The sequence below is a fragment of the Octopus bimaculoides genome, chromosome 4 (assembly GCF_046866305.1).
Source record: "Octopus bimaculoides isolate indiv1 chromosome 4, ASM4686630v1, whole genome shotgun sequence".
Taxonomy (NCBI): domain Eukaryota; kingdom Metazoa; phylum Mollusca; class Cephalopoda; order Octopoda; family Octopodidae; genus Octopus; species Octopus bimaculoides.
Window position 1 is genome coordinate 75462553 of NC_142931.1, and position 27879 is coordinate 75490431.

Sequence of the window (27879 nt, forward strand, 5' to 3'; positions counted from 1 at the left end):
CAGTATAGATATTCATGAAACAGTACAATTTTCATATAATTCGGATTTCGAAGGGTATCTCTATATATAAGAATCGGAATTTCTAGCACAACTGGAAGACGTTATAGAAAAAAGGTAAATATTCAAGGCATTGATCAAACACAGCCTACAGAAGACACTTTCCAGAAATAACGCACAGTAGAACACAGGACCACATCACTATGACGTTACTTTCATCACTACTCGAGCATATCTGGTAATTTATATTGTCAATAGTAACTGAATAGTTTAAGGTACGTGGAGGCGCAATGAACCAGTGGTTAGGGCAGCGGACTCGCGGTCATAGGATCGCGGTTTCGATTCCCAGACCGGGCATTGTGAGTGTTTATTGAGCGAAAACACCTAAAGCCCCACGAGGCTCCGGCAGTGGATGGTGGCGAACCCTGCTGTACTCTTTCACCACAACTTTATCTCACTCTTTCTTCCTGTTTCTGTTGTGCCTGTAATTCAAAGGGTCAGCTTTGTCACACTGTGTCACGCTGAATATCCCCGAGAACTACGTTAAGGGTACACGTGTCTGTGGAGTGCTCAGCCACTTGCACGTTAATTTCACGAGCAGATTGTTCCGTTGATCGGATCAACTCGAACCCTCGACGTCGTAAGCGACGGAGTGCCAACGACGACGACGAATTTAAGGTACATCTTTTTGTACCCTCATAGTTTCATAGTCTCAATTCTATATGGCCTCTGCATCTTCAAGAACATCAAGATTATTTTCTTCGTGTAGCCAATTCTAATCTTGATTTCTGGTGTAGACAAAACTATTCCTGTTTGTGTAAGCTAAAAGTTAATACGCAAAATATCTATGCTTTGTAAGGTAATGATTAATATTGATTTCTAGCATTTACAAAATATTCTTATATTTGTAAGACAATAATTCATACTGAATTATAAAATATACAAAAGATTCATCTCATTCTAAGCTAATATTGATTCAAAAGAAAGAAAAAAATGTTGTTTAAGGCAATGATCCGTAATGATGAACGAAAGGCCGCAATTTTTTGTTCGGAATACAATCGAATTAATCAAGAGCCTGAATTCTTTGAAATTAAAATGTACAGTGACCTGGCAGCTCTATGGTTTCTATCTCTCAAAGTCATCAAAGAAATACTTTATATAAATTATTATAAATTGTATTTATTCTCTGAAGTGACTTAAGCTATTTCCTCCAATTCTAGATTCTTTCAAAGGTGAAGTTGATACTGTTGCAGCTGAAAGCGGTAAGTCCTTTGATATACATGTCTGTGTGTGCGTATGTGTGTGTGTGCGCGCGCGCACGAGGGTGCGCGTGGGTAAGCGTGGGTAAGCGTAGGTGTGTGGTGTGCGTGTGCGTATGTGTGTGTGTGTGTGTGTGTGTGTGTGTGTGGTATGTGCGTGTGTGTGTGTGTGCATGTGTGCGCGTGCATGTGCAAGTATGCATGTATTTATGGATGGATGGATGCATGTATGGGTGGATGGATGGATGGATGGATGGATGGATGGATGGATGTTGTATGTATGTCTGTGAACTTCAAATTATCGTGACTGAGATGTGAATAAGACCATGTCCTGAAAAAACAACCGATAGTTACATGCGCAGATAGAACAGTATTTCGATGACTCAACAAACCTTTAGCATTTCCAAAAGCAATGACACTCCACGGTTCATAATTCAAAATGAAATGCATCCTTTTTTTCTTTTAATAGACATAAATGTTTTGCATTACCGTGTAAGCAATTTGTTACACTAAGATTTTTATCTCTACGCATTCAGAAAAGCACTACGAATTGACTATTCTACAAATCAATCTATTTAATTATTGCCATGTTGTTGAGTAACATGTTCAAAATACATATTTCTTATATCCGCTAAAAGTAACTTTCATTGAATTGTTATACAATAGTCATAACATATAGTTCTTTATGGAAAGGAAAACCAGAATCTTAATGTTAAACCAACACTCTGGTCTAATATCGATAATTGTAATGGCGAAATCTTTTTCATCCACTAAGCATCATTGCGCCTTAGAGTTCAGTATTATTCTGGTATCTAGATCCCTAATTTCAGTGAATTCTCTTTTGAAATGCAATACTTTCAAAAGAAGAAATTTAGAGATATATACATAGACGTCTACAATATTGAATTGACTCAAACCGCAGAATGATTAGATTCCAATGTCGTGAAACTATTTAAAAACGGCAGCACTGATGCTCCATTGTAATTTACAGGATAAAAGTTTGACGAATATCATTGTTGACCATTCCCAGTTTACTGTTGAAGTTGTTGATTTTAAGAGACAGGAACTTATAAAGAGTATATCTTTCTTCATGTAAAGGCTGATTGCATAGATATTACCCGACCTGCACACACATGCACGCGTGTGCATACATACGCGCGCGCGCGCAAACACAGACAGATACAGATACACATATGAAAGCGCGTGGCCTAGTAGTTAGATTATAAAGATGGAACAACCAACATAGTTTCTGAGAATGGACAGGTACAATTTTTTCTAGATGAAGAAGGGCACTGTAACGGATGAAGTAGGTATTTTCTTGGCAAATAATGAGATAAGGTAGTTATAAGTAAGTGGTAGAATAATTAAGCTTAGAATAGTCATAAACAACATGACTTTGAAATATATGCTACAATCAGAATTGACAGATGAACAAAAGGGCCGCTTTTGTGAGGTCTTCTTTCAGAATATCTTGATCATGCATGATAACGAATACATTACTATGGTTGAGGATTTTCATGGACATGTTGGGAAACACCATGATAGTTAGGTACTTCGACATGTATGAAGTCTATAGAAATGGAACGAGGAATACGAAGAATCAAGTCGGAGTTTTGTGTCGCAAACTGCTAAATCATTTTCAAATTAACTCCAGAAAAATAACCAGCCATCCGATCGCGTGCTACTCTGTTTCTGTGTGCCAAACAGTCTTCGTCGTTACTAAGAAATGATACAGAATATATAGAGGATTGGGAATAATGCGTCTTTTCTTGGTGAAGAATGTACTGCTCAACATAGATTAGTGAATTCGGAGTTCAGAGTACAGACACTTCGGAATCTTGGCGTAAGAAAGTATGGAAACAGAAACATCCTTCTGCTAAACATAGGCTCTGAGAGGTTCTAAGTGAAGCGTATAGCAAAAACGGAGGTAGAGATAGGGACTAAAAGCATAGAGATAGAGAACAACTAAGAGTATTCTCGAGACACGCTACATCCGGGCACTGATATATCCACGATTGGAACAAGATACAAACTGTGATCTAATTGGATGCCAGATTTAATCCATTGCTCGGTTTAGTTTAACACCATCACCTGATACTTTGGCTGCCTTTAACATAATCCATTCTGTGGCAAGCATTCGAGCCAGGATTCCTGTTTAAGGATACCTTCTTTCCTCCCATCTTCCCATCAGTATCAGAGGACTTTTAAGAGTCCTCCCTACTGACTAAAAGATGAAAAAATAAAAACAACTATCTTCATTTTCAGAATTAACTTGTTTTATTTCTTCCATTTCTAGGTATTACCAACACTTCTGGAGCAGCAAAAACAGAGAGTAAGTTAATGTTTTATCTATACTTTTCATACAAAATCATGATCTTAATTACCTTATATTAACAAAAGATGACCTTATCGTAAAGATACCGATAGTTACGCCATTAGACACGAATGTTTTTGTTCTTCAACGACTCTTTCACTGTTTCCTGAGATCAAGACATTCTACAATGCTTTCCATGTACGTAGCCATCTTTCTAGAGAGATAACAGTTGCCTGTTTCTTACAAACGCTGAAATTATTTCTGATTGAGAAGTTACAACGCGGTAACATGTCGTTCATTATGTGAAGCAGAGATCGGAGTTGATGGTAAATGGAAGTCTCATATTCATCATTGGGTGAATGTCTCAAGAGTCATTGTGAGGTTAATTAATTATTATACTGGCGTAAAACTTCAGAATAATGCATTCGTTCTCTAGCTCTACTTAGTTCTAACTATGTAATCTTTTCTGCTCTAGATGCAAGGCCTGAAATTTAGGGGAGAGGATAAGTCGATTATATAAACCCCAGTGCTCAACTGGTACTTGTTTTATTGACACCAAAGAGGAAAGTCGATATTGGAAGAATTTGAACTTAGAACAAAAACGCGCGAAATACCACTAAGCATTTTGTTACGCGTGCTAACGATGCTGCCAGCTCGGAGCACCGTTGTATAATCCTTTCTACTATAGACACAAGGTCTGAAATTTTTAGGGATGGGACTAGTCGATTACATCGACCCCAGTGTTTTACTGGTACTTAATTTTCTAGATGAAGAAGAGCACTGTAACGGATGAAGTAGGTATTTTCTTGGCAAATTATCGACCCCGAAAGGATAAAAGGCAAAGTCGACCTGGGTGGAATTTGAAATCAGAACGTAGCGACGTGCGAAATACCGCTAAGCATTTCGTCCAGCGTGCTAACTATTCTGCCAGCTCGCCGCCTTAGAGCATCGTTATATAATGGTACAGTAAAACTTCGTCATATCGCGGTTCACCTATCGCGGTTCACCTATCGCGGTTCACCTATCTCAGTTTATTATTTAAGCTTATGTCGATTCCTTCGTGGTGGTGTTTTGCATTTATAATAAAATAGATACATACAAATTATGAAAATAATTTTTAAAATATACAATACAGTACTGGAAAAGTCGAAAGTGAAAAGGCGGCTTGTAGATAATCGAATCGGGATACTTGACTGTTCAGTTATCAGGTGTTGTTGTTATTGTCACTGCCGTTGTCGTGGTCGTTAATGATTTGTTGTTGTTGTTGTTGTTCTTCTTCTTCTTCTTCTTCTTCTTCTTCTTCTTCTTCTTCTTCTTCTTCTTCTTCTTCCTCCTCCTCCTCTGGTAATTGTCTTTTCATTGCTGTAAGTCAACTCTGACGAAGCAAATCTATCGAAAAAAGACGCCCAAGTCAAGAAAAAAATGTTCTTTTGATTTTCCACACACATACACACAATCTATATATATATTCTTTCACTCTTTTACTCTTCTACTTGTTTCAGTCATTTGACTGCGGCCATGCTAGAGCACTACCTATTAGACGAACGAATCGACCCTCAGGACTTATTCTTTGCAAGCCAAGTACTTATTCTATCGGTTTCTTTTGCCGAACCGCAAAGTTACGGGGACATAAAAACACCAACATCGGCTGTCAAGCGATGGTGGGGGGGGGGGGACAAACACAGAAACACAAACATACACATATATACACATATATATATACGACGGGCTTCTTTCAGTTTCCATCTACCAAATCCACTCACAAAGCTTTGGTCGGCTCGAGGCTATTGTAGAAGACACTTGCCCAAGGTGTCACGCAATGGGACTGAACCCGGGACCATGTGGTTAGGGAGCAAGCTTCTTACCACACAGCCACACCTGCGCCTATATATATGTATATATATATATATATATATATATATATATATATATATATATATATATATATATATATATATATATATATATATATATATATATATATATATATATATATATATATATATATATATATATATATATATATATATATATATATATATATATATATATATATATATATATATATATATATATATATATATATATATATATATATATATATACTTGAAAACCAAGAGGAGAATGGAGATTTATTCACATCCAAAACTTTTTTAATAAAACGTTTTCTACAGCATATAAAATAAAAATGACCAACATATGTTTCTACTGCAACAGCTCATTTCTTTGTATGTCATTATGCATCGTAATCGCTGTAATTTCATCAAGGGTTCATCACTTACGACGTTTTCAAAGTGAACTAATTCACACAAGTTTCCTGCGTTGATATTCAGTTTGAGGTTATAGCGTTACTTTCTGAATCGAATTGAATACTAATCACCTCTACTGCTATTACAGTTGAATCGTGGTTCTAAAATGTTCATTGATATTACAGTTAATTGTAGAAGTTTTGTTTACATTTTACTGTATGGAGTACATTATTCAGTTAATATCATTGTTATTATTATTATTATTATTATTATTTTTATTATTATTATTATTATTATTATTATTATTATATTTACTAGTAGTATTTACATGAATATCATTAATTATCACAATCATTATTTTAACTAGTATAATTACTATAGATGGTAAGTTATTTTTATTTAAATCGTTTAAATGTATATTTTGTCCAGTGTGGACATCTCGTAGCATGTTCTATTCTAGTGTTTATAAGAGTAAATTTAGAAGTGAACATTTAGCACATTTCTTCTGCACAAAAGTCACATATATTATCACTATTCTATATGGTTTTGCCTTACTAATTATTTCTCAAGGAATGGAAAATACTTTTTTACTACTTGTTAGTGCCCAAATTAGCTTACCAAGGCTGGTAGCATTCATTGTGTTCCTATTTCTAAACAAACTTAAATGATTGGCAATTCTTTGCTTAATATAACATGAGTTAGCTTCTATATATAAAATACTCACTATTCTCTGAGGTAATCTTACATCTGTATACGATATTTTTATGCCTACAATTAGAGTTAAGCGGTCAGACCCTGTTCCTTGCACAATAGCATTTAATAGTTCTACTACTTCTATTAACAGTATCCGCTTCACGTTCTCAAGATGTAATTTCTATATTTTTCTGCCTATCTTCTAAGCTATTAGTCTTTTGCACATAGACAGCATTCTGAGTGCTCTGCTTTTAGGATTCACATCTTTTTCTTCCAGGCGAATGGGGGAGTTCACTCGGGTCTTTTCTATTTTATTGGTTGTCAAACCAGAGTTCCTATCCTGATACCTAATTCTGTTACTTATGGTTTGTTCGCTCATGTTGACATTGTTGATATTTATTGATCTATAATTATAATTCGGGCTACTATTATTGCTATTGTTCATATGGAAACTGTTAAATTTACTAGTGTTGTGTGTTGCTATAAATTGTGATAAATTTTTGCTTTTAGGAAAAGTTAATCTATGTTATTAAAATTCTATAGTATTTACTGTCTTTTGGAAAATGTTTGGTCAATGCCATATAAAACAATTTTGGTATATTAGAAATAATTTGTTTTCCAAAAGGAATTATATACAATTCGATACAACTAGAGGTATTTATGTTATTGAGGTATATATTTCTATTTCGACCTAAACTTTTTGTAAAAGTGTGTAATCTATTTATTTGGTTCTTATTACGACATTGGGTTTGTTTGCTTTTATATTTGTCATTATATGTTATATGTGTCAGTTATTTGTATCGTATTATTTACAGAGCTTATGTATTGTTTACCTCCCCTATTTGAATAGGACTTCTTAGTAGGTCCATTCATATTTAAGCCACTCTGTTCTTTATTTGGCACAGATTCATGTAAATTTCTACTCTTCTTTTTGTTTCTAGGTACTCTGTTGTTATATTCTAATTGCACAGACTTCCTATTTTTAACTCTTCCTACTATCCGTTCTTTTTGGTTAGTGGTGTTCTTCATATTATGCATACTATTTTGATTATTGTCGGGATGGTCCATCCCATTACTTATTTTTATTATTACTACTACTAAAGAATTTTAATTTTTCTCTAAATCCCACCTTCTCTAATGCTAAATTATGAAAGTCCTCATTTAGTTTAAATACTTCTTCGTTCGCTTGAGAGGTTAGTAATGCGGATTGTTATATTTTCTACTGTAGATTAGGTTATACTTTTTGAGTGATTGCTATTTTTATGAATGCGTCTAAGGTTCGTATTGGATGTATGGTATGGCCTGTATATACCTGTATTTAAATCTAAATTAACATCAAGAAAGTTACCTGAGTTATGCTCCTCTTCTATTGATATTTGAAGTCCTGTGTTTTTAATGAACCTAAAACATTTTTACTAGATTTTCCTGTGTCCCCATTTGAGGGGTTAAACAGGGGGAAAATAGTATCATCCCTGTATAGACCCCTCCTATTTCAGGAAGTTCTTTATACGGGCAGAATAAAATGTACATCCCTACTAGGTTCGTTACCTGTGAAGAGTCTGTCGACCCCATAGTTAAATTGAATATCTCTGGTCTAACCTTTATATATCATTTTTTCAGTCTGCGAAGAAATGACTAAAATTTCTGTTTATAATTACACCATATGTTACCCATATATATATATATATATATATATATATATATATATATATATATATATATATTTACATATGTGTGTGTGTCTGTGTCTGTGTGTGTGTGTGTGTGTGTGTGTGTGTGTACATACATATATATGTATACACGACGAGTTTCGTGTACCAAATCCACTCACAAGGCTTTGGTGCACACGAGTTTATAATAAAAACACTTGCCCAAGATATGACACAGTGGGACTGAACTGAAGATCTCATTGTTGTGTGTGTGTGTGTCTGTGTTTGTCTACCCCACCACTGTTTACAACCGGTATTGGTGTGTTTACGTCTCTGTTACCAGCGGTTCGACAAAAGAGATCGATTGAATAAGTACCAGGCTTTAAAAAAGTATTAGGATCGATTCATTCGATTAAAAATTCTTCAAGGCGATGCCCCAGCATGGCCACAGTCTAATGACTGAAACAAGTAAAAGGTAAAAGATAAACACTAACCAATACAGAATTTTCATTCCTTCACATCAATTATGCATACTCAGACAAACAATGAAGAACTAGGTTGAAGGTCCTGACTCCATCAACTCAGAACTTAATTTTTAGCAGCGTTATCAACAGCAGTAGAATAAAGCAACTCCATCATATTATTGATGCATTTTTTAAAACAAAAGGGTTATGAATGTCTGAATTTACCACGGAAATTTTTCAGTATTTAAACTCAAACCAGACTTTAATACAAGAAATTTCCTCTAGAACTCAGTTATTAATGCTAATTTATCGACCAAATTGGCAGAGTTGTTAGAGCATCGGACAAAATGCTTAGTGGCATTTCTTTCCGGCGTTACGTTCTGGTTCAAATTCCGGTGAGATCGATTTTGTATTTCATCCTTTCCGGGTCGATAAAGTAAGTAGCAGTTGAGTGCTGAAGTTGATGTAATGGACTGGCCTTCTTCTCTAAAAAAATTCAGTCCTTGAGCAGAAAGGAAAAAAAGATTATTGACCTAGCAAAATAAAATAGTGCTGTCTTTTGTGACGTGGCCACGAAACACCAATAGTGACGAATAGGAATTGTGATTGTAGTATTTTTTTTTTCTCATGACATAAATGGTGCAATTGAAGTAAAATATTTTCAATCAGGAACTGATTCCTTATTGTAGTCATAACTTATTGCAATAATATATATTTGTCTACGAAAATATCTGTTTCCGTTAAAGGTTAAAGTCCGTTGGTTCTATTAATTTACTTTTTATAATTTTAATATCCAAAAAGATGAAATGCAAAATTGATTCCGGTGGAGCAGGAACTCAGAACGTAAAAAGGCTTGCTAAAATAAATAAATAAAATAAAATTGTCCGCTGTATTTATTGTGATACTCTACCGATTCTGTTACCATTATTAACGGAATATTTCTTATTTGTTATTATATCTTTGTTTTAACAACTAACTTATAATGTAATTCTTTTTCAATTCTAGATATAACTGCTGCTGCTGCTGCTGCTGCTGTTTCAGAGGGTAAGTTGATACGCGTGTGCGCGCACACACACACACACACACACACACACGCACACATCATATGGTAGTCTTATATAATGTATCTGTGTGTGCTTGAGAAAGAAAACGAGAGAGGGGAGAAAGACAGACAGACAAAAAGTGAGACAGAGACTGACAGACAGACAAACAGATAAACAGACAAAAATGTGGGGAATGAAGTCAATAAGGCTAATGTTTACCTTGAACATATGTAGGTTCATAACTGCAGATAACACTCGGGCCGAGGCACAGTTTTAGATGGTTGCAGTTCTGGAAAGTGTGGAATAAGAAAAATATTTAGTGAGGAATATCTTCATGGGTAGCCGAAATATTCTTACGCTATCAATGAGCTGTGTCGAGGCCATGAACGTCTATCATAGATTTTGTAATGTATCTGAGATAGCGTTATACATGTGAGATTACTAAGATATTTCATTGCAGATTGTAAGATTTAGGATTTGGAGGTACCTTGGTGGGTGAACTTTAATTGTGTGTTTCGCAAATGTAAAGACAGAAAAGTTCATAGCTATTTTCTTTACAATATATAGTCAATGTGTCTATTTGTTCTTTAAAGAAATCAAATTGTCCCAAATTAAAGAAATTTCTTTAATGATCACTCGGATTAGTAACAAGCAGAGTTTGTGTCTTTTTAGATATATCGTTGGGTTCGTTGATGAGTATTGCAGTTGTTTGGTTAACTGAACTGCCTATCTATTGAACTTAGTGGGTAAGGAGCAGTATATTCCACACATACTTCTAATATCAACGTAATTCTTGAGAGGTATCAGCGTGGCAGTGTGCAATAAGGGTGGACCTTTGAACTACATGTACAATGCCAACATCTGACAGGTTACCAGTCCCTGACTATTCACTCATTCACAAGGTTTGGGTCGAACTGAAATTAAAAGTAGAAAAGCTTTGCCCGTAGTGTCACGCAGTTTTCTTGAACTCACGTCCTATGATGGTGAAGCAAACTTCTTAGCAATTTTGTCATGCCTGCATTTAGTGTTGTGCCCTAGTGGACAGTTATTACAAGGAAAATAATTATTTCGTCATTATCTCTTTATTAAGTTTATATTTTTCATGTATTCTTTATTAGCTTTTTACAATTGGTTTGAAACAGCAGAATTCCTAAAACTTGAACGTAGTCGAGTATTTAATGAAACATTTATACGTACGCGCGCGCGCGCGTGTATGTGTGTGTGCAGAATAAACTGGGCCAATGAGGGAGTGCTAGAATTGTGAAAAGAATGGATCATGCAAAGTGCTTAGTGTGGAATTCGACAGAGGTGAGAGATCAAGGCATTAACAGACCTGAGCCAATAGTAGGAGACGCCCAAGCTGGGGCTTCAAACTACTGACCCATGTAGTGGCAAAGCACATTTATTTTCGGTATTATCCGATTTATTTAAGTTAGACTTTCAAAACCTTTAGGGCACGTCTATAATTTCAATTTTGCATTGCTTCTTCCAGTTAATATGCAACGTTATTGTCTTTGTAAGGAAAGAACTAATATTGGTTTTAAATTTTGGCACACGGCCAGTAATAAAAGGCAAAGTCGACTTCAGCGGAATATGAACTCAGAACATAAAGACAGACGAAATGCCGTTAAGTGTTTTGCCTGGAGTGTTAACGATTCTGCCAGCTCACCGTTTTAAAGCAAGAACTAATATTGGTTTCAAATTTTGGCACAAGGACAGCAATTTCGGGGAGGGGTAAGTCGATTGCATCGACTCCAATGCTCAACTGGTACATATTTTATCAATCCACCTCGATGGAATTTGAACTCATAACGTAGAGACGGATGAAATGCCGCTAAGCATTTTGCCCAGCGTGCTAACGATTCTGCTAGTTCCCCGCCTTAAAAGGTAAGTCGACCTCGGTGAAATATGAACTCAGAACGTAAACGAGATTACCTGAATGTTTCGTCCAGAGTGCTAACGATTCCGCCAGCTCGCTGTTAGAGGCAAGAACTAATAATGGTTGTTAAAATAGGTAAAAGTTTTGACGCTTTTGTAAGCTAATGATTAATATTGATTTATAATCTAGGTCAAAGGCTACCTTTCTTTTAGTTAGGGTATAACTGATTTAATCAACACCTCCCCCCACACCTAAACTTTGCCGGTGCTTACTTTCGATAATCCGTCGGAGTTTAAGATGACTACGTAAACAGCTGTAACTAAATACTCTCAGGCATTTCGTTCGACGCTCTACAGATTCTGTTTCTGCATTATCTTATATTGCTTATGATACATTATTTCATGTCGATTTTATTATTAGAAAGGTTTTATGTTATTTCTTCTAATTCTACAAAATGGCACGGATACAGCTGTTTCTGAGAAAGCTTCAAATGGTTGAGTTGATATATATCTTCTACTGGTTTCAGTTATTGATTACTGACCATGCTGGGGCACCACAATTAAGGGTTTAATCGAAAAAATTGCCCCCCCCCCGACCCGCCTCCTATTTTAAAGTCTGCTAAGTAGGGGATGGAAACACTCCAACACCAATTGCCAAGCGGTGGTAGAGGATGAACACAGACACGCGTGCATACACACACACACACACACGACAAGTAAGTCATGTCTATTCACATTGGTTGTGTAAATGTTTGTGGCCTGATGTCTTGCTGGAAGCAAGGACGCTTCCTAAATGACATCAGGTCAAGAAAATTGGATGTGATTGTTGCAACGGAAACCCGGGTAAAGGGGCCAAGAGATCTGCTCCTCCTCCTGAACAATTATGAGAAATACTTTTCTCCGAGTCGGGCGGGAGGTGGGGATGGGTTGTTGGTCCTACAAAAAGAAACCGGGTAGCCGAGAAAAGGTTGTTTTTTTCTGACCCAAAAGGCAGGTTGGTCGTTCTTGACCTCACATTCCGTTGTGGCAAGATAATCATGCTAGTCGCTATTTATGCACGCAACATTATGAGTAAGCAAAGTGAATATTTTCGTGACCTGGGCAAGTTTCTGGCCACGTCGCATTCACCAGTATTGTTAGGAGACTTTAACACAATATGTAACGCACACGCAGATTGTGTTGGCTCGAACATGAACAGAAAATGTAACCCAGGCTTACGGGATCTGCTAAGTCACTTTCAGCTAACAGATCCATATAGGTTGGAACACCCGAACACTCCATAGTGGACGTGGTCAAATAGTGACGGGTCTTCCAGAACATATCTAGATAGGATTTTAATTAGAGAAATAGATAAGTCCATAGCTCAGTGTCCAGTTTTATCTAGTCAGCTACAGTGACCATAAGATGGTTACCTGTAAACTGACGGTAGATAAGTTGCATAGTCAGGGATCTGGATACTGGAAACTCATTACGTCCCTTTTGGCGATTGAGGAGTACAGAAAGCGGATCGAGATGTTAATACAGAGGGCATTGACAGGTACCATCATTAATAACAAATGGTGGTGCGCCCTAAAAAGAGCCATCAATTATGAGTCTATTAGGTTTAGCATAAGTTTAGCTAAGAAGGGACGTAGAATAGGAGATGGTCTAATTAAGGAACTAGAAGAAGCCTGGAAGACTGGTAATGCGGACAAAGCGAGGGTGAAAGGATTGGAGTTAAACCAACATCTTGAAGCCCAACACATGGGAATTATTGCCAGAGCTAAGTTACGTGCGATGGGAAGTGAAGGAATCAAGGCCGCTGGATGGTCCCGAGTGGTGGAAGCTAGGCAATGAAATAGTTCCATTATTCGGTCTTTGATGAATCAAAATGGTGTCTTGGTAAACGAACCCGAGAAAATGTGAGGCCTTTCGGATGTACTTCGCCCAGCTGTTCGGGGGATGACGGTGGTCCTGGTGGCTAGAGAGCCCTCGAGGACTTTCTTGCCGGTCTGCCGTGTCTCTCGGGGTCGGCTGCGGAGTCTTGCGAAGGGCCAATCACGCCTGTTCGGGTAATGAAGGCTTTGGCCGACTGTAAAGCGGGTAAGTCACCGGGACTTGATGGTCTTCCGTATGAGCTGTATAAATGTATGCCAGACTTGTTCGGACATCTACTGGCTGACGTTTACGCAAACTGGCAATAGAATGGGTTTATCCCCGGATCTGTGCGTTGATCAGTAGTGACGTTGATCAGAAAGGACCCGGACAAGGGGGACGTTATAGAGAATTTCAGGTCCATCACTCTGTTAAACGCAGAATTGAAGATTTTGGGCAAGGTCTTAGCGAAAAGGTTGGCGCGTGTCGCGAATGGTATAATGGGGGAGGCACAGACATGTGCCATCCCAGACAGAACCACTCAGGATACCCTCCATCTTATTCGCTATACCATAGAGAGGGTTGGTAATAAATCTGGCAAAGGTGGAGCATTGGTACATTTGGACCAGTCTAAAGCTTTTGATAGGGTTGAACATCGATACCCGGCGACTGTGCTTGCGCGGTTCGGCCTGGGTCTTGGATTCCTCAGGTGGTTTATCGCTTTGTTCCACAACATTGACTCGATAGTTTGGGTGAACGGTTTTCCTTTCGAAGCCGTTCTGCATCAGACGCTCGGTTCGTCAAGGATGTCTGCTCTCATTACTTTTGTACGTGATAGCTCTCGAGCCCCTACTGCGAAGGTTGAGTGGCATCCCGAGGGAACCAGGTCTAGAGGAGTTTGTTACGGCTCACGCGAATGATAACCTCAGTAGCACGCCTACGTGAAGTGGGTAAGACTATTGAGGCTTACGAGGAGGTGGCAAGAGCAAAGATTAACCAGGAAAAGTCGGTCGGCTTGCAGCTCGGCACCTGGGTTGGCAAGTCGATGCCTTCAGAGAGCGTTGTTGGGCGCTGGACGGAGGGACCGGTTGAGTTGCTGGGAGTTTGGTTTGAACCAGGCCTCCAGATAGAGAAGAACTGGACGGAGATATTGAGCAGGGTGACTGCAGTAGTCAAGACCTGGTCTTGGCGGTGGGTATCCCTGAAAGGGAGGGCGGAGGTGGCCAATGTATTTATCGCATCGGTCATTACCTACCACCTGACCGTCGTGCCCTGTCCGTGCACTTGTGAAACGCTCTGTCTGCTGTCAAAAGCCTTTAAAGGGAGGTTTAGGGATGCCTCGGTTAATGATGCGCAGGTATGCGTTGAAGTTGAGGCACCTCTGGATTCTCCTGGATAGTGAACGGGTGTGGTCTCCGCTGGCCAAACAAATGTTCAAAAGTTTTTGCTAACAGGAAGCCTGGTGTTCTCGTAGACCGAAGGAGAGTGAATGGCATAAAGAGTGCCGTAAGGCTCTCTTGCTATTCCGGTTCTCGGGCAACGCCAGCGGTGGGGGTTCACACGGATTTTATATAGTGGGTTGGTAGAGTCTGAATGCGACGATGGCCTAGGGGCGACTCTAGGTCTGGGGTTTATTCAACTAGACAGCCTGTTTCATCGTACATTTGGGTTAAGAACGTTGGGCAACTTCCAAAAGTCCTTAACCTGGCAATGCTACAGAGGTGCCTTGCCCGTTTGGGGCAAGCTCGCAAGACACGGTGCAGTGAAGACAGGCAAACCGTCCCTCACGCTATTGTTCAGTGTCCGGAGATATCTGAAATGTGGGCACTTGTTGTCCGGCGAAGGAAGAGTACAACTGTCGACTGAATCAATTATAAAAATTGACCCACCGGGAGTTTTAACAAACGAAGGTAACAAATTGTTTTCTCACGGTTGTAGCAATAGCGAAAGAGGCAATATGGAAGACTAGGATAAAAGGAATTAAGACAGGCAACTTTATCTCTGGCCACAATTTACGATCATTTTTTTTTACTTTTCATTTGAAAAGGAAGGTGTGGCTGGAGAAGAGATGTCTATCGGAGTGTACGTTCCAAAGGAGATGGAAGCATGTTGCACGGGTGATGTACGTGAAAGGAACCGTGTGAATAGACGGGAAAAAAAGAACAAAAAAGGTACCAGTGATAGATCGGGGCTTGTGGGGTTGGAGCGTGACCTGATCATCGCTTCATTTGTATTGTCCCTGTATTGTTAATTTCATTCGATTTTTTATATTTTATTTAATTATTAAAAGTCATATTTTATGTAAAATCATACCGATTTACTGATCCCATCAGTTGTTCTGTCTATTTCTATGTTTAGCCCCCAGTAGCAATAAAGAAATTGGTATTTCGTCTGTCTTTACGTTCTAAGTTCAAATTCCACCGAGGTCGACTTTTCCTTTCATCCTTTCGGGGTCGATAAATTAAGTACCAGTTCCGTCCTGGTGTCGATCTAATCGACCGGCTCCTTCCCAAAAAATTTCGGTCCTTGTGCCTAAAGTAGAAAAGATTATCTTATAACTTTTCTTGTCGATTTAGTTGACTGTTCCTTCTCTGTCGTTATACTCAGCCATTGTACCTGTGCTAGAAATTATTTGATCATCAAACAAAATTCTGGTATCGAGTGCCCTTACATAAGTCTAAATATTAGGCCTTAAAGTTTGAATTCATTACTACTGTATTGTCCAAAGAATACTAATTTTGTTCATGATGTTTCTTTTCATATATGGTATGCCAAATTAGAAAGTGAATCCATAAGTGACAAAGACGGTGAGTTTTTTTATGCATTTCCTTTGTTTATATAACTAAAATAGAAGTATTACAAGTTTAATGGAGACCATGTTTTTCATAATTATACAGGCTCGAGTCAACGAGTATTTTTGCAAAAGTGCTCCATCTAAAGTGCACCATTGGTGGTTATTTTTTAACCAATGGTTTTACATCAATAGTTTTTATCGGCAGTATTCTATCACTAGCATTAAACCTCAATGATGTCTATCAGGCACAGTTAGCCTTTTCCGAAAAGCGGGCTTCATAAGATATACTTCATTATTAGGCGGGCCGCATGAAACATGACTCATTATTAGACACATCGCACTGCTAAATTAATTCAAAGTAACTTTTCGTTAGGCGTACCATTCAGAAAATTCTGCGGGTTGCATGTTGCTTATGACTGGTGTATGTCGACGGTCCCATATTAATGACATTACATCGATGACGTTAGATTGATAGTATTTCATCGACAGTGTTATATCAAAAGTTTTAAGGTCAGTGAAATTGTATAGATGGTGTTACACATCAGTGGTGTTACACATCAGTGGTGTTACACATCAGTGGTGTTCCATCAATAATGTTACACCATGAGTGTTATATAGTGTTCTGTTAGTGATATTACATTAACAGTGTTGCGTTATAAAAGGGATGTAGCGTCAATACTGTTACCACAATTATCTTATATCAGTTATATTCTGTGAATGATATTCCATCAAGGAGTTACATCAGTTATGTTACTTCAATCCTGTTCCATAAATAGCGGTCTATTAATGGTGTCATGTATTACAATGACGCTACATTTTTGCTATTATATCGGCTGCATTCTATCAACAGGGTTACCATGGTTGTGTTACATTAGTTATGTTCCTCGGTAGTGTTAAATCAATGTTGTTAGGCCTTAAATACCACATCTGTGGTGTTACATCAGTAGTGTTACATCACTGGCGTTACATCGGTGATGTTAGGTAAGTTGTATTACATCGCTAGAGTTACATATACAAAGTGTTACATCACGTGTTTACACCAGTAATATTACACCGGCATTGTCACTTCAGTGGTTTTACATTATTACTGTTACATCATTGATGATACATCGGTGTTGTTACATCGACGGTGTTACATCTGTAGTATTGCATCAGTGGTATTAGATAAGTAGTGTTGCATCTTCAGTGTCACAGCGATACTGTCACATCAGTGGTGTTATATTAGTAGGGTTACGTTGATAGAGCTACAACAATGGTGTCAGTAGTGTTACATCAGTGTTACATCGCTCGTGTTATTTATTGCAGCAGTGTTATATACGGCGATGATACATCAGTGGTATTACATCGGTGCTGTTACATCAATAATGTTACATCAGTATTGTTGTATCCATACTTTTACAGTTGTGTTATATAGTTGGTTTTTATTTACATCAGTAATGTTATTTCGATCGTGTTACATCAGTAGTGTTACATCAGTAACGCTACATCAGTAATGTGAATTCGGTGTTATTTACATGAGTAATGCTACACCGCTGGTATTATCTTTACAGTGTTCCTATTATTATAAAGAATGGAAGAGTTACAACATTCCTCTTAATAAGAATAACATGTTTCTATTATTTTTCTATTGCAGAAAATGCTTACAAAAACGCAATGCTGTTGAATTTTATCCTGGAGATTTCTAGTAAGCTTTTCCGTTTACAAATATTGCATACACTACTTCTGGTCATACACATTTATACATATGTATGTATGTATGTATGTATGTATGTATGTGTGTGTGTATGTATGTATGAACAACGTACATATATATGTATGTATGTATGTATGTATGTTGATTACATCGACTTCAGTGCTCAACTGGTACTTATTTTAATCGATCTCGAAAGGATGAAAGGCAAAGTCCACCTCGGCAGAATTTGAACTCAGAACGTAAAGACGGACGAAATGCAGCATTTCGTCCGGCGTACTAAAGATTCTGCCAGCTCACTGCCTTTGATGTCCAGAAATAATAGTTAGGAACAAATAGAAAACAATAATATTGTTTATTATAAAAAATTTGAAATGGACGAAATATTGATGACGTGAAGAGTGGAGAATTTGTGATCAATGCTCAATCGCTACCGCCTATAATTTACAGCAAACGTAATACTTACACATTGCGAAACAGTTAATTGATGAGAAAATCACTTTTGCGACAGTGAACGCGATACGTTATATTGCAAGATCATGTAAGTGAGAAGCATTTACAAAAATGATCTAAAGATATAAATAAATCTTGCCTATTTTCCACTATTTAATATTTCAAAAAAAAAAAACCGATCAAAACGAGCTGGCAGAATCATTAGCAAGCTGGGCAAATACTTAACAGCATTTCCTACGTTCTGAGTTCAAATTCCGCCGAGTTTGACTTTGCCTTTCATCCTTTGGATTCGATAAAATGGATACCATCTGAACACTGGGGTCGATGTATTTCTGGACACAAATTTTATGGATCATAAGTCACGCAGCTTGAGCATAAATTTAACTTCTTTTATTTTTCTTTAAGATGTATTGACAGTATCAATGCAGCAGGTCCGAATCTGGCATTGAAAGTGAAAAAGCTTCCCATGTTTATGAATCAAGCCATCAATCACAGCAATTTAGGGATCGTAGCTTGATCCTTTGCATTCAGGATCAAGAATGACCGCGAGGCCTCTGGCGAGGACGTGTCAACCGTGGTCAAGAGGAAAGAAACATTAAACATTCTCGAGGGTTCCTTGTCGCGGGAGGACTGAGATAGTCTACCTGCTGTAGGACATCTCCCACAAATAGACAAGGGCATCGCTGCATCAGAAGGAGGTGGGATCCATTATCAAATGTATGGTATACAAGAACATTAGATACGAATTCTACGTGATTAGGAGAGGAGAGGAGAAGTTCATATTCAGCAAAATCCGGAAGAATCGGTTGATCCCCGACATTATGAGGTCTCCTTAGATGCCAAGGAGTCGCTAGAGCATGATAAGTGGAATGAGAGATACCATTTGATTTAACATGCAGCTGCTTCCATGGCTGCATCTTCGCCACTGTTGAGGATAAGGACAATTTTATTTATTGGTTTCCTTCCTTTATACATATATATATATCGTGGAGGCGCAATGGCCCAATGGTTAGGGCAGCGGACTCGCGGTCATAGGATCGCGGTTTCGATTCCCAGACCGGGCGTTGTGAGTGTTTATTGAGCGAAAACACCTAAAGCTCCACGAGGCTCCGGCAGGGGATGGTGGCGAACCACAACTTTCTCTCACTCTTACTTTCTGTTTCTGTTGCGCCTGTAATTCAAAGGGTCAGCCTTCTCCCACTGTGTCACGCTGAATATCCCGAGAACTACGTTAAGGGTACACGTGTCTGTGGAGTGCTCAGTCACTTGCACGTTAATTTCACGAGCAGGCTGTTCCGTTGATCGGATCAACTGGAACCTTCGTCGTCGTAAGCGACGGGGTGCCAACAACAACAACATATATATCAAGAGAAAAACGAAGTGGGTTCACAAACATTCTGTTTCTCGCCAGTAATTTACATAAGTCTTTCTCCAATTCTGATGATCGTAAGGTCGTGGTTTCGATTCCTGGACAGGACGACACTATGTATTCTTGTGCAAAACATTTCATTTCACGTTGCTTCAATCCACTCAATTGGCAAAAATAAATAACCCTGCAACGGACCGACGTCCCATCCATGTGGGGAATATGTACGCCATGGAAACCGTGAAACCGGTTCTATGAGTCTATGTGGGGGAATATGTACGCCATGGAAACCGTGAAACCGGTTCTATGAGTCTATGTGGGGGAATATGTACGCCATGGAAACCGTGAAAGCGGTTTTGTGAGTCTATGTGACTCGGGAAGGAACTTTACTTTTTTACTTTTTCTCCAACGAAACAAGAAAAGGAAGAAAATTCACTTCTATCAATAAGCTTTATCCACAAGGATAAACTATCATTTTCTCAAATACAGTTATGTGGTAGACAATTTTTTGCTTTCAACCTCAAAGTTCCTAAAGAATTCAGCTTTGTTTTTGTTCTTTTTCCGTTTTTGTTTGTTGTTTATCTGGATATAATATTTTAGTCGAGTTTCGTTCCCTCCTCCCCCCTCTCTCTCTCTCTTGTTTTAATTCTCGTTTTATTTCTATTTGCAGATTCTTGTGCGGATTCGTGTGACTTAACTCGAGAAAGTAATTCAGTTGATTTAATTTTGTTGTTGTTGTTTTCTACTTTCTTTCTTTTCTTTTTTAGTTATATAATTAATATTTTGTTTATTAAATTTTTAACATACTATAATGTCACGAATTTAAAGAAATAAGTGTAGTCTCGATCATATCGATCTTTGTACATAAATTGTAGTTATTTTATTAAGTAAAAAGGCAAAGTTAATCTCGGAGTGATTCGAACTTAAAACTTAAAGGGACGTAAGTAAATGCGCAAGACACCAAATCCGTCGCCACAGATTGCTCATATCTGTTTACTGGTTAGAGATTAGTGTGTGTGGTGGATTAACAGAGTCCTTACAGCATTAGACAAAGTATCTTGCTGAAACAATTCGAATCCTGCCTAGGTAAACTTTGCTTTTCATCACTTCCGGAGTCGATAAAATACAGTAATAGCTCAAGCAAAAGAGAACGGCTGAGAATCCAGAACGAATCTTCTTAACACAGTTCGAGACTTGAGCATGGATGAGGTATAGAAATCCTTAACATCCGTAGTATCTCTAGAAGAAACCACTAGCGTAGCTAGGATAGTGGACGAGGGGGAGGTCCACACTTTTATAGGGGCGGTATTTTTTGATCTGCTGTTTAAACCTGTATAGGTATGAGGGCCCGAGGTTGCTCGGCAAACTCACGGACCGTCCCGAGCAGCACACTTTTTAGCCACCTCACTGGAAGAAGCTATACGCATTGTTTTCTCAAGACATCCAAACCTGGTAAGATCAAGGGTGTATGTATTCATCTTCAAGCTATAAGTAGAAAAAATAACAAAGACAAAGACTGAGTTTTAGAGACCTGATCTATATCTCAGAAAAAGGTCCATGAGTAGCGGTTAATGCGAAGCCCAGAGAGAGTGGCAGGTGGGGCATAATATGGTTGATGAGAGGAGGAGAAACTAATAAATCAAGAGTACTTTAACTAGATCAGAAGTGCAGAGACAATTGTGGTAACAGTAGAAAAAGCAAAGAAAAGAGATTATATCTATTGATTTGAGATTTAAGTGTTGTTGACCAGTTCATGTCAATTAGTCGGGTGACCTTTTTGTTGATGCGACAAGTATATATGCACGTACGGACGAGCGGACCGATAGATGGATGGATGGATAAACGTGTAGTGGCAACACCATCGATGTCGTAGAACTTCTTTGCGAGCTTTATACAGGGTTGGTAGATGTTGGGACCGAAGTATTTCCTGGCCCTAAAGCAGCCTGTCTTTGTGATGCAGTCGTTGCTATGCTGATGTACAATATGCTATGCTTGTGTACAATAACCAGATGTCTTCAATGGTAGTGACCTTGAATGTTCTATTAGTGACCTCGAAGGGTCTAGATGTGTATTGCTCATGTACAGCACTCTTCGTATGCCTGTGTTGTTGAAGGAATCAAAATTAGTATGATTCTATTGGAAGATGTTGTTTGAGGTCACTATTTATGGAATCAGTGCAGCTTTAGCGTGAAGTGTCTTGGCTGCACGAGGGTAATGCTTGGTCGGGGAGTATTAGGGACAAGTGAAGGATGGTATAGTTAGCATAAAAAAGAACATTTTGAGTGGATAGCAGTTAGGTTTTTGATAGGTTGTAGATGGCAAAACTAAACTTTAGGGACAACAAAGTTGACAGAATACGGGTAAAAAGAGTTCTATCTGCGTGCATCACGATGATGCTGTCAAAAAGGAAACCTTGATAAAAGAGATAAAGAGTAGCATTGCAAGGGTCTTGTGTTTGTGGTATCTCTGGGCAAGACACTTTATTTTATACGATGTATTATACATTATGTAGTTAGTAATAATAATCTGCGGTACCATTCATTTAAGGGAGACTGTATCAAATATATCTTACATCAACCTGTTCTAATACTACTGGAATCAGATTTAAGTACCGCTTCTAAATCATTCCTGAAATGATTAACTCTAGAATTTTAATAGTTAAAGTAATCTGGTTAACAGATCCGATCTAATTTATTTTATTCTGACCTTAATAAGTCATCGTTGTCATTATGGGGATTTGAACATTAGTCCTCTATCTTGGCGATTCACTGTCCTTGCGATTTCATGGGATATAGCACTTTTAATATATATGATCGAATACCTTATTCCACCTGGGTGGTATTTGAACCCAGGAATCAAGGGATATCGAATTCGATTACAGTAAATTAAATCGTCTGTTTATTTAAACATACATGGATTTTTAATGTTTCTGCCCCCGTTTTTGTTTTCTTTCATAGCGGAATGTGAAGATAAAGAATGCATGGAAAAAGAAAAACGTAAGTACCTCTACCTATACTGTTATATATCTATACATTATTCACTTCCTTTATATATGTACATCTTTTTATACTGATCATATGACTGTACATTATGCCTAGCCTGATATACATACATATACACTAGTTATACAACTGTTCTTTATTGACTTGAGGTGTGTAACTTAGTGGATAGAAGTGTTGGACTCTTGATCGTAAGATTGTGGTTTCGATTCCTCGGCCGGGCGATGCGTTGTGTTCTTCAGCAAAGCACTTCATCTCATGTTCCTCCAGCTTACTCAAATGGTAAAAATAAGTAATCCTGCGACGGAGCAGCGTCCTGTCCAGGAGGAATACATGCACCACGGAAACCGAGAAACCGGCTCTATGAGTATGTATGATTCGGAAAGGAGCTTTATCCTTTAGTGTTCGTATATCGATTTAGATTGATTATAAAATTGTATTTTGTTTATGTAAGTATATCTATTTATTAAAAAAATAATTAAAGGACCAAAAGTCCTTCTCGAACCATAGTCTCATAAGGCCTGTCTTTCAGCTTCAGTGACGTTTATATTCCATCCGACTCACTAGACGGGACAGCAGTACGTCCCAGGATTACTCATTTTTACCGGCTGCGTGGGCTGGAGCAACGTGAAATGAAAAATGTTTTGTTCAAGAACACAACGCATCACCTGGTCTAGAAATCGAAACCATAATATTACGATCGTGAGTGAAACACTCTAACCACTAAGCCATGCGCTACCGCATATCTATTCATACTGTTATATAGTTATACTTCATATAACCAAATATAATGATGCCTTATGGTAGTCTCTCGAGTTTGAGAGAGACGGTTCTGCATTTTTTTTTTTTTTTGCAGAACAATCTGCACTGATGATTTGTTTATAGTGATCAAACGTTTTTACAGCATATTAGCTCTCTCCCTCTTATCAAATCGGCGTTGCCTGTTCACTGCACGGTGTGACACACATCAGATGTCGTAATGATCGCCACAATCTTGCAATCACGAGATCAACACCCAAACTACTAGGCCACGTGTCGTGACGATGCCTAATACAAGTATATCTGTTTGGACTGATTATGTAAGCACATCTACTTGTGCGGCCATTGGTCTTGGCTGATCAGCGATCACTGACTAGCTAGATGGCGTACCGTCTATATGTATAACTAATGTTTGCCAATGAAAATGCACCAAAAAACAAAATTGTTAATGAGATTTCAATATGTCGTTTATCAAAACTGGAACCGAATGAGTCTATTGTAATTTTTTGCTGGTCAACTACTGATAAAAGAAAAAAAAGCAGTTCCCTGTTTGTTTTATCAGAGACTTTCTGACGCCATCAATCTTCAACGGCATCGTGTTTTATTGTTCAGTTCTTTTTATGTTCGAACACAATGATTCAGGTTCAATTCCGAGGCAATGAGTTGGTGTTCGGGACTCTGCCAAATATTTTCGCTACAGATATATAACTATAGTTTATTCACTCGTTTTATGAGGATGCATTTTTTTGGACTAATTCTCTGTCAGTAATCCATTTAGTTGCCTTATACATATTTTAGTTGTCATACGCATATATATTTTAGTCTCGCAGTAAAACCAAGGCTTATAGTTAGACCATGCCTTCATGTAAGTAAGATGTGCCTGACACAATATGGTTTATTTTAATAAGTCGCTCTCTACATTCAGTAGGTGGAAGAAAGATAAAGAACGAAACCCAATGAGCTGTAAAGACGGCAAAACTGGTCGGTTTGAACCTCATTTCAAGCTGCTAAAGATTTCGTTCAATAGTTTGTCTTTCTCTTTAAGCGTAACACTTGAATTTGTTTCATTCTGTTAAATATATCGATTATCTTCTCCGTAGTTAAGGTAATTGACGGCGTAACCCTCGAACACTTACTGCCAGAAGCAGAATAATATTACTGTCAGAGAACGCGTATGTTTGTGTATTAGAAATAATTACCCTTGCAAACTTCAACAATAATTTTTTTTTCTTTTTTTTTTGCTATTATTTCAGTTTGTGCGCAATGCATGAGAAACCGTAAGTAAAAATAATTAACATCATTTCTAAGGCTATTTAGAAAACACATGGTGTGTGTTTGTGTGTGCGTGTGTGTGTGTGTGTGTGTGTGTGTGTGTGTGTGTGTGTGTGTGTGTGTAAGCCTTTCAGAGAAATGTACCCTGGATAACAGAAGTTGTAGAGAAAAAGGAAAACATAAACCTAGCAACAATTGTTAACAAATCTCCAAAGAAAGGGAAGATAATTTCAAAATATAATTTATTTCACAGAAAATTTACTTTTCATGCTTCTGTGTAGAAAGATAATATCGATATTTCTTGCAGGATTTCATAATAGAAAGAGCAAACATAAAAAAAATTTATAACGGTGCATATATTTTAAACATCATATATTGTAATTCATGTATTATAATGAAAGAAGGATTCAGTCTACAAAATTTTAACACTATCCGTAATATATGATTAGGGAAGGGGTAAAATGCAAATTCAATACGTGCGTATGTGTGGGTATGCATAAAAATGTGTATGAATATATGCATATTTACCCATGGTGGAGGTGCAATGGCCCTGTGGTTAGGGCAGCGGACTCGCGGTCAGAGGATCGCAGTTTCGATTCCTAGACCCGGGTGTTGTGAGTGTTCAATGAGCGAAAACTCTTAAAGCTCCACGAAGCTTTGGCAGCGGGTGGTGGCGGACCCTGCTGTACTCTTTCACCACAACTTTCTTTCACTCTCTCTTCCTGGTTCTGTTGTACCTGTATTTCAAAGGGCCAGCCTTGCCACACTGTGTCACGCTGAATCTCACCGAGAACTACGTTAAGAGTACACGTGTCTGTGGAGTGCTCAGCCACTTGCACGTTAATTTCACGAGCAGGCTGTTCCGTTGATCGGATCAGCTGGGACCCTCGTTATCGTAACCGACAGGGTGCCGTAGTATTTACCTATATTTGTGGATATATAATACATATATGCACATATATGTAAGTGCATATTTATATAATATATATATATATAGATAGATAGATAGATAGATAGATATGCAGGGCAGAGAATCGTCAATTAGTAATAAAATTAATAATTAACAATTTTGCCGGGTAGCTCAGTATGAAAAAACCTTTTCGGTAAAATCATTTATAATCATAAATATATAGGGATTGACAGTAACCTGCTTCTCCAACATACTGAGAATTCAGAAATAGCAGCCAAAGAACTACTGATTCCAAAACTACAAATTATTACTCTAAATTGATAGCGATATTTATGATACACACAGAACAAAAAACAGTAGAGAAGAGTAAAAAAACCACTTGCCTTTAGTTAATTTAGTACGATCGTTTCACAGTTAAGAGCAAAGAATACTCCATTCTGATCTTCAGCTAAATATTCTAATAAATTTGTTAATGTCGAAATAACTCACGTCAATTTTGACCATGCGACATCAAGACCACGTGAGGCAGACGTTAAGAAATTTATCGGCCAGTGAGTTCAAAATCCCTCACCCTATATATATATATATATATATATATATGCATGTATGTGTGAATACTTCTCTGTTTTGATTTTATTTTGTTTGTACAGCACAAGAACCTGAATTCAACCTAAGGAATTCAACCGGATAACCAAGTAGCTTAACACACACACATAAACACACACAAAACCTACCCTGGCGAACACATACTGATAAACGCACAGATGATGCTCAGAGCAGTCACTCGAACTGTTTCGAATTACAAAGAATTCTCCCTCAAGCTGTCCATGCTACAGTATTTTCTTTTAATGAAAAATACATGGTACAACGGAGTGCCTATATACAAATTTGACTAGATTGCCTCAAATTGAATGTTTTTTTTTATGATTGCTCTGCTCGTTCAGAGTCACGATGGTGCCAATCAGTAATAGCTGTAAGAACTACCACGCGATAGAAGCGCAGTAATAGTTCTCTCAAATCATACTCATACCGCCATTGTACAGGATGCATTAAAGAATGTAGTGTTCGATATACGAAGCGGTGGATAATCACAACTGGTCGGCTTTCATCATAGATCTACCCATGCTTAAAATAATCAGCCAAATTTCCTTCAAGTGATACATTCAGCCGTCAGGAAACAGAAAGGACATACATTGTATAACATTGTCCCTGATTTACAAAAACGGGATGGTCATGCTTAGAATGCTTTCTATCATAGGTCTGCTCGATCCGAGATAATCTGGGACTAAGCCAACAATAGTATCTCTATATTGCAGCTGAACCTGATAAAAAAATATTTGCCATATCTCTCTCAACTCATACACAGTATTTTCAATATATAGATAGTGTAAATAATTACTCTGTAACTGTGAAACAGTATTGATTGCGAGAAATATATGGAATCAACACATGCGATTATCAGAGATTATAATGGCGAGCACTTCATTAAAGCTAATATAAATGGCATTAGCCATAGTGTTGCTATGGTGAGAAATTGTAATGTCCTCGTTTTGCGGTTGGAGGCTCTGATATTGCCATCTTATTGCATTTGCGGGAGACAGCAACAGTAATTTATAAATATTAACAGTTCTCTTTTATTTTCTACCTACAACTAGAAGAATAGACCTCCACTAGTCTATTATTCTGGTGGTAATTGTGATTAAGCAGAACATTTACTTATAAAATAATTATATAAGTACAAGTTTTAATGATAGGGTAACCCATACAGACAAATGTAAAAATTTTCTTGAAATATAACATTGATAAAAACTGGTCTGAGTTGAACGTATTGTAGAAGTTATTATGCATGTTTTTGAAATGATGTTCTTTTAGCGATGTGATATATGGTGCAGTGTGATTAAAGCCCTGGTAATATCACATCTTCGGATTTAATAAGAGACAGGATAGAGAACATCAAGAAATATGAAGACAAGTTAAAGTTGACAGCAACATTTATTCCGACGCCAAAAGGAATTACAGCAAACTGGTATTACATGAATAAATCTATGAATTAAAATACAATTTCAAAGTGCTTCTTGAAAGTGAATGTTCGAAAAACACAAAGCATAGCGTCAAGGAATCCTGCTACAATTCTCTCCTCTCTGACTAAACTCAAAAGACCATTCTTATTTATAGCTATCTGTTGGCTAAAACAGACCACATTTTAGCCATGGTGAGAAAAGGTTTGATTGAGTGA

The 27879-nt window shown here is 37.8% G+C and overlaps 1 protein-coding gene across 1 annotated transcript in view; it reads left to right on the forward strand.

Moving 5' to 3' along the window:
* The window catches only part of LOC106882964 (uncharacterized), a 125642-nt gene that overhangs the window by 94520 nt on the left and 3243 nt on the right, over positions 1 to 27879 (forward strand). The window contains exons 33-40 of the mRNA XM_089350073.1: positions 1218 to 1259; positions 3553 to 3588; positions 9631 to 9669; positions 16181 to 16207; positions 17828 to 17878; positions 20374 to 20409; positions 22661 to 22699; positions 24715 to 24738. Coding sequence (XP_089206199.1) covers positions 1218 to 1259; positions 3553 to 3588; positions 9631 to 9669; positions 16181 to 16207; positions 17828 to 17878; positions 20374 to 20409; positions 22661 to 22699; positions 24715 to 24738 — 294 coding nt within the window. The remainder of the gene's footprint in view (positions 1 to 1217; positions 1260 to 3552; positions 3589 to 9630; positions 9670 to 16180; positions 16208 to 17827; positions 17879 to 20373; positions 20410 to 22660; positions 22700 to 24714; positions 24739 to 27879) is intronic.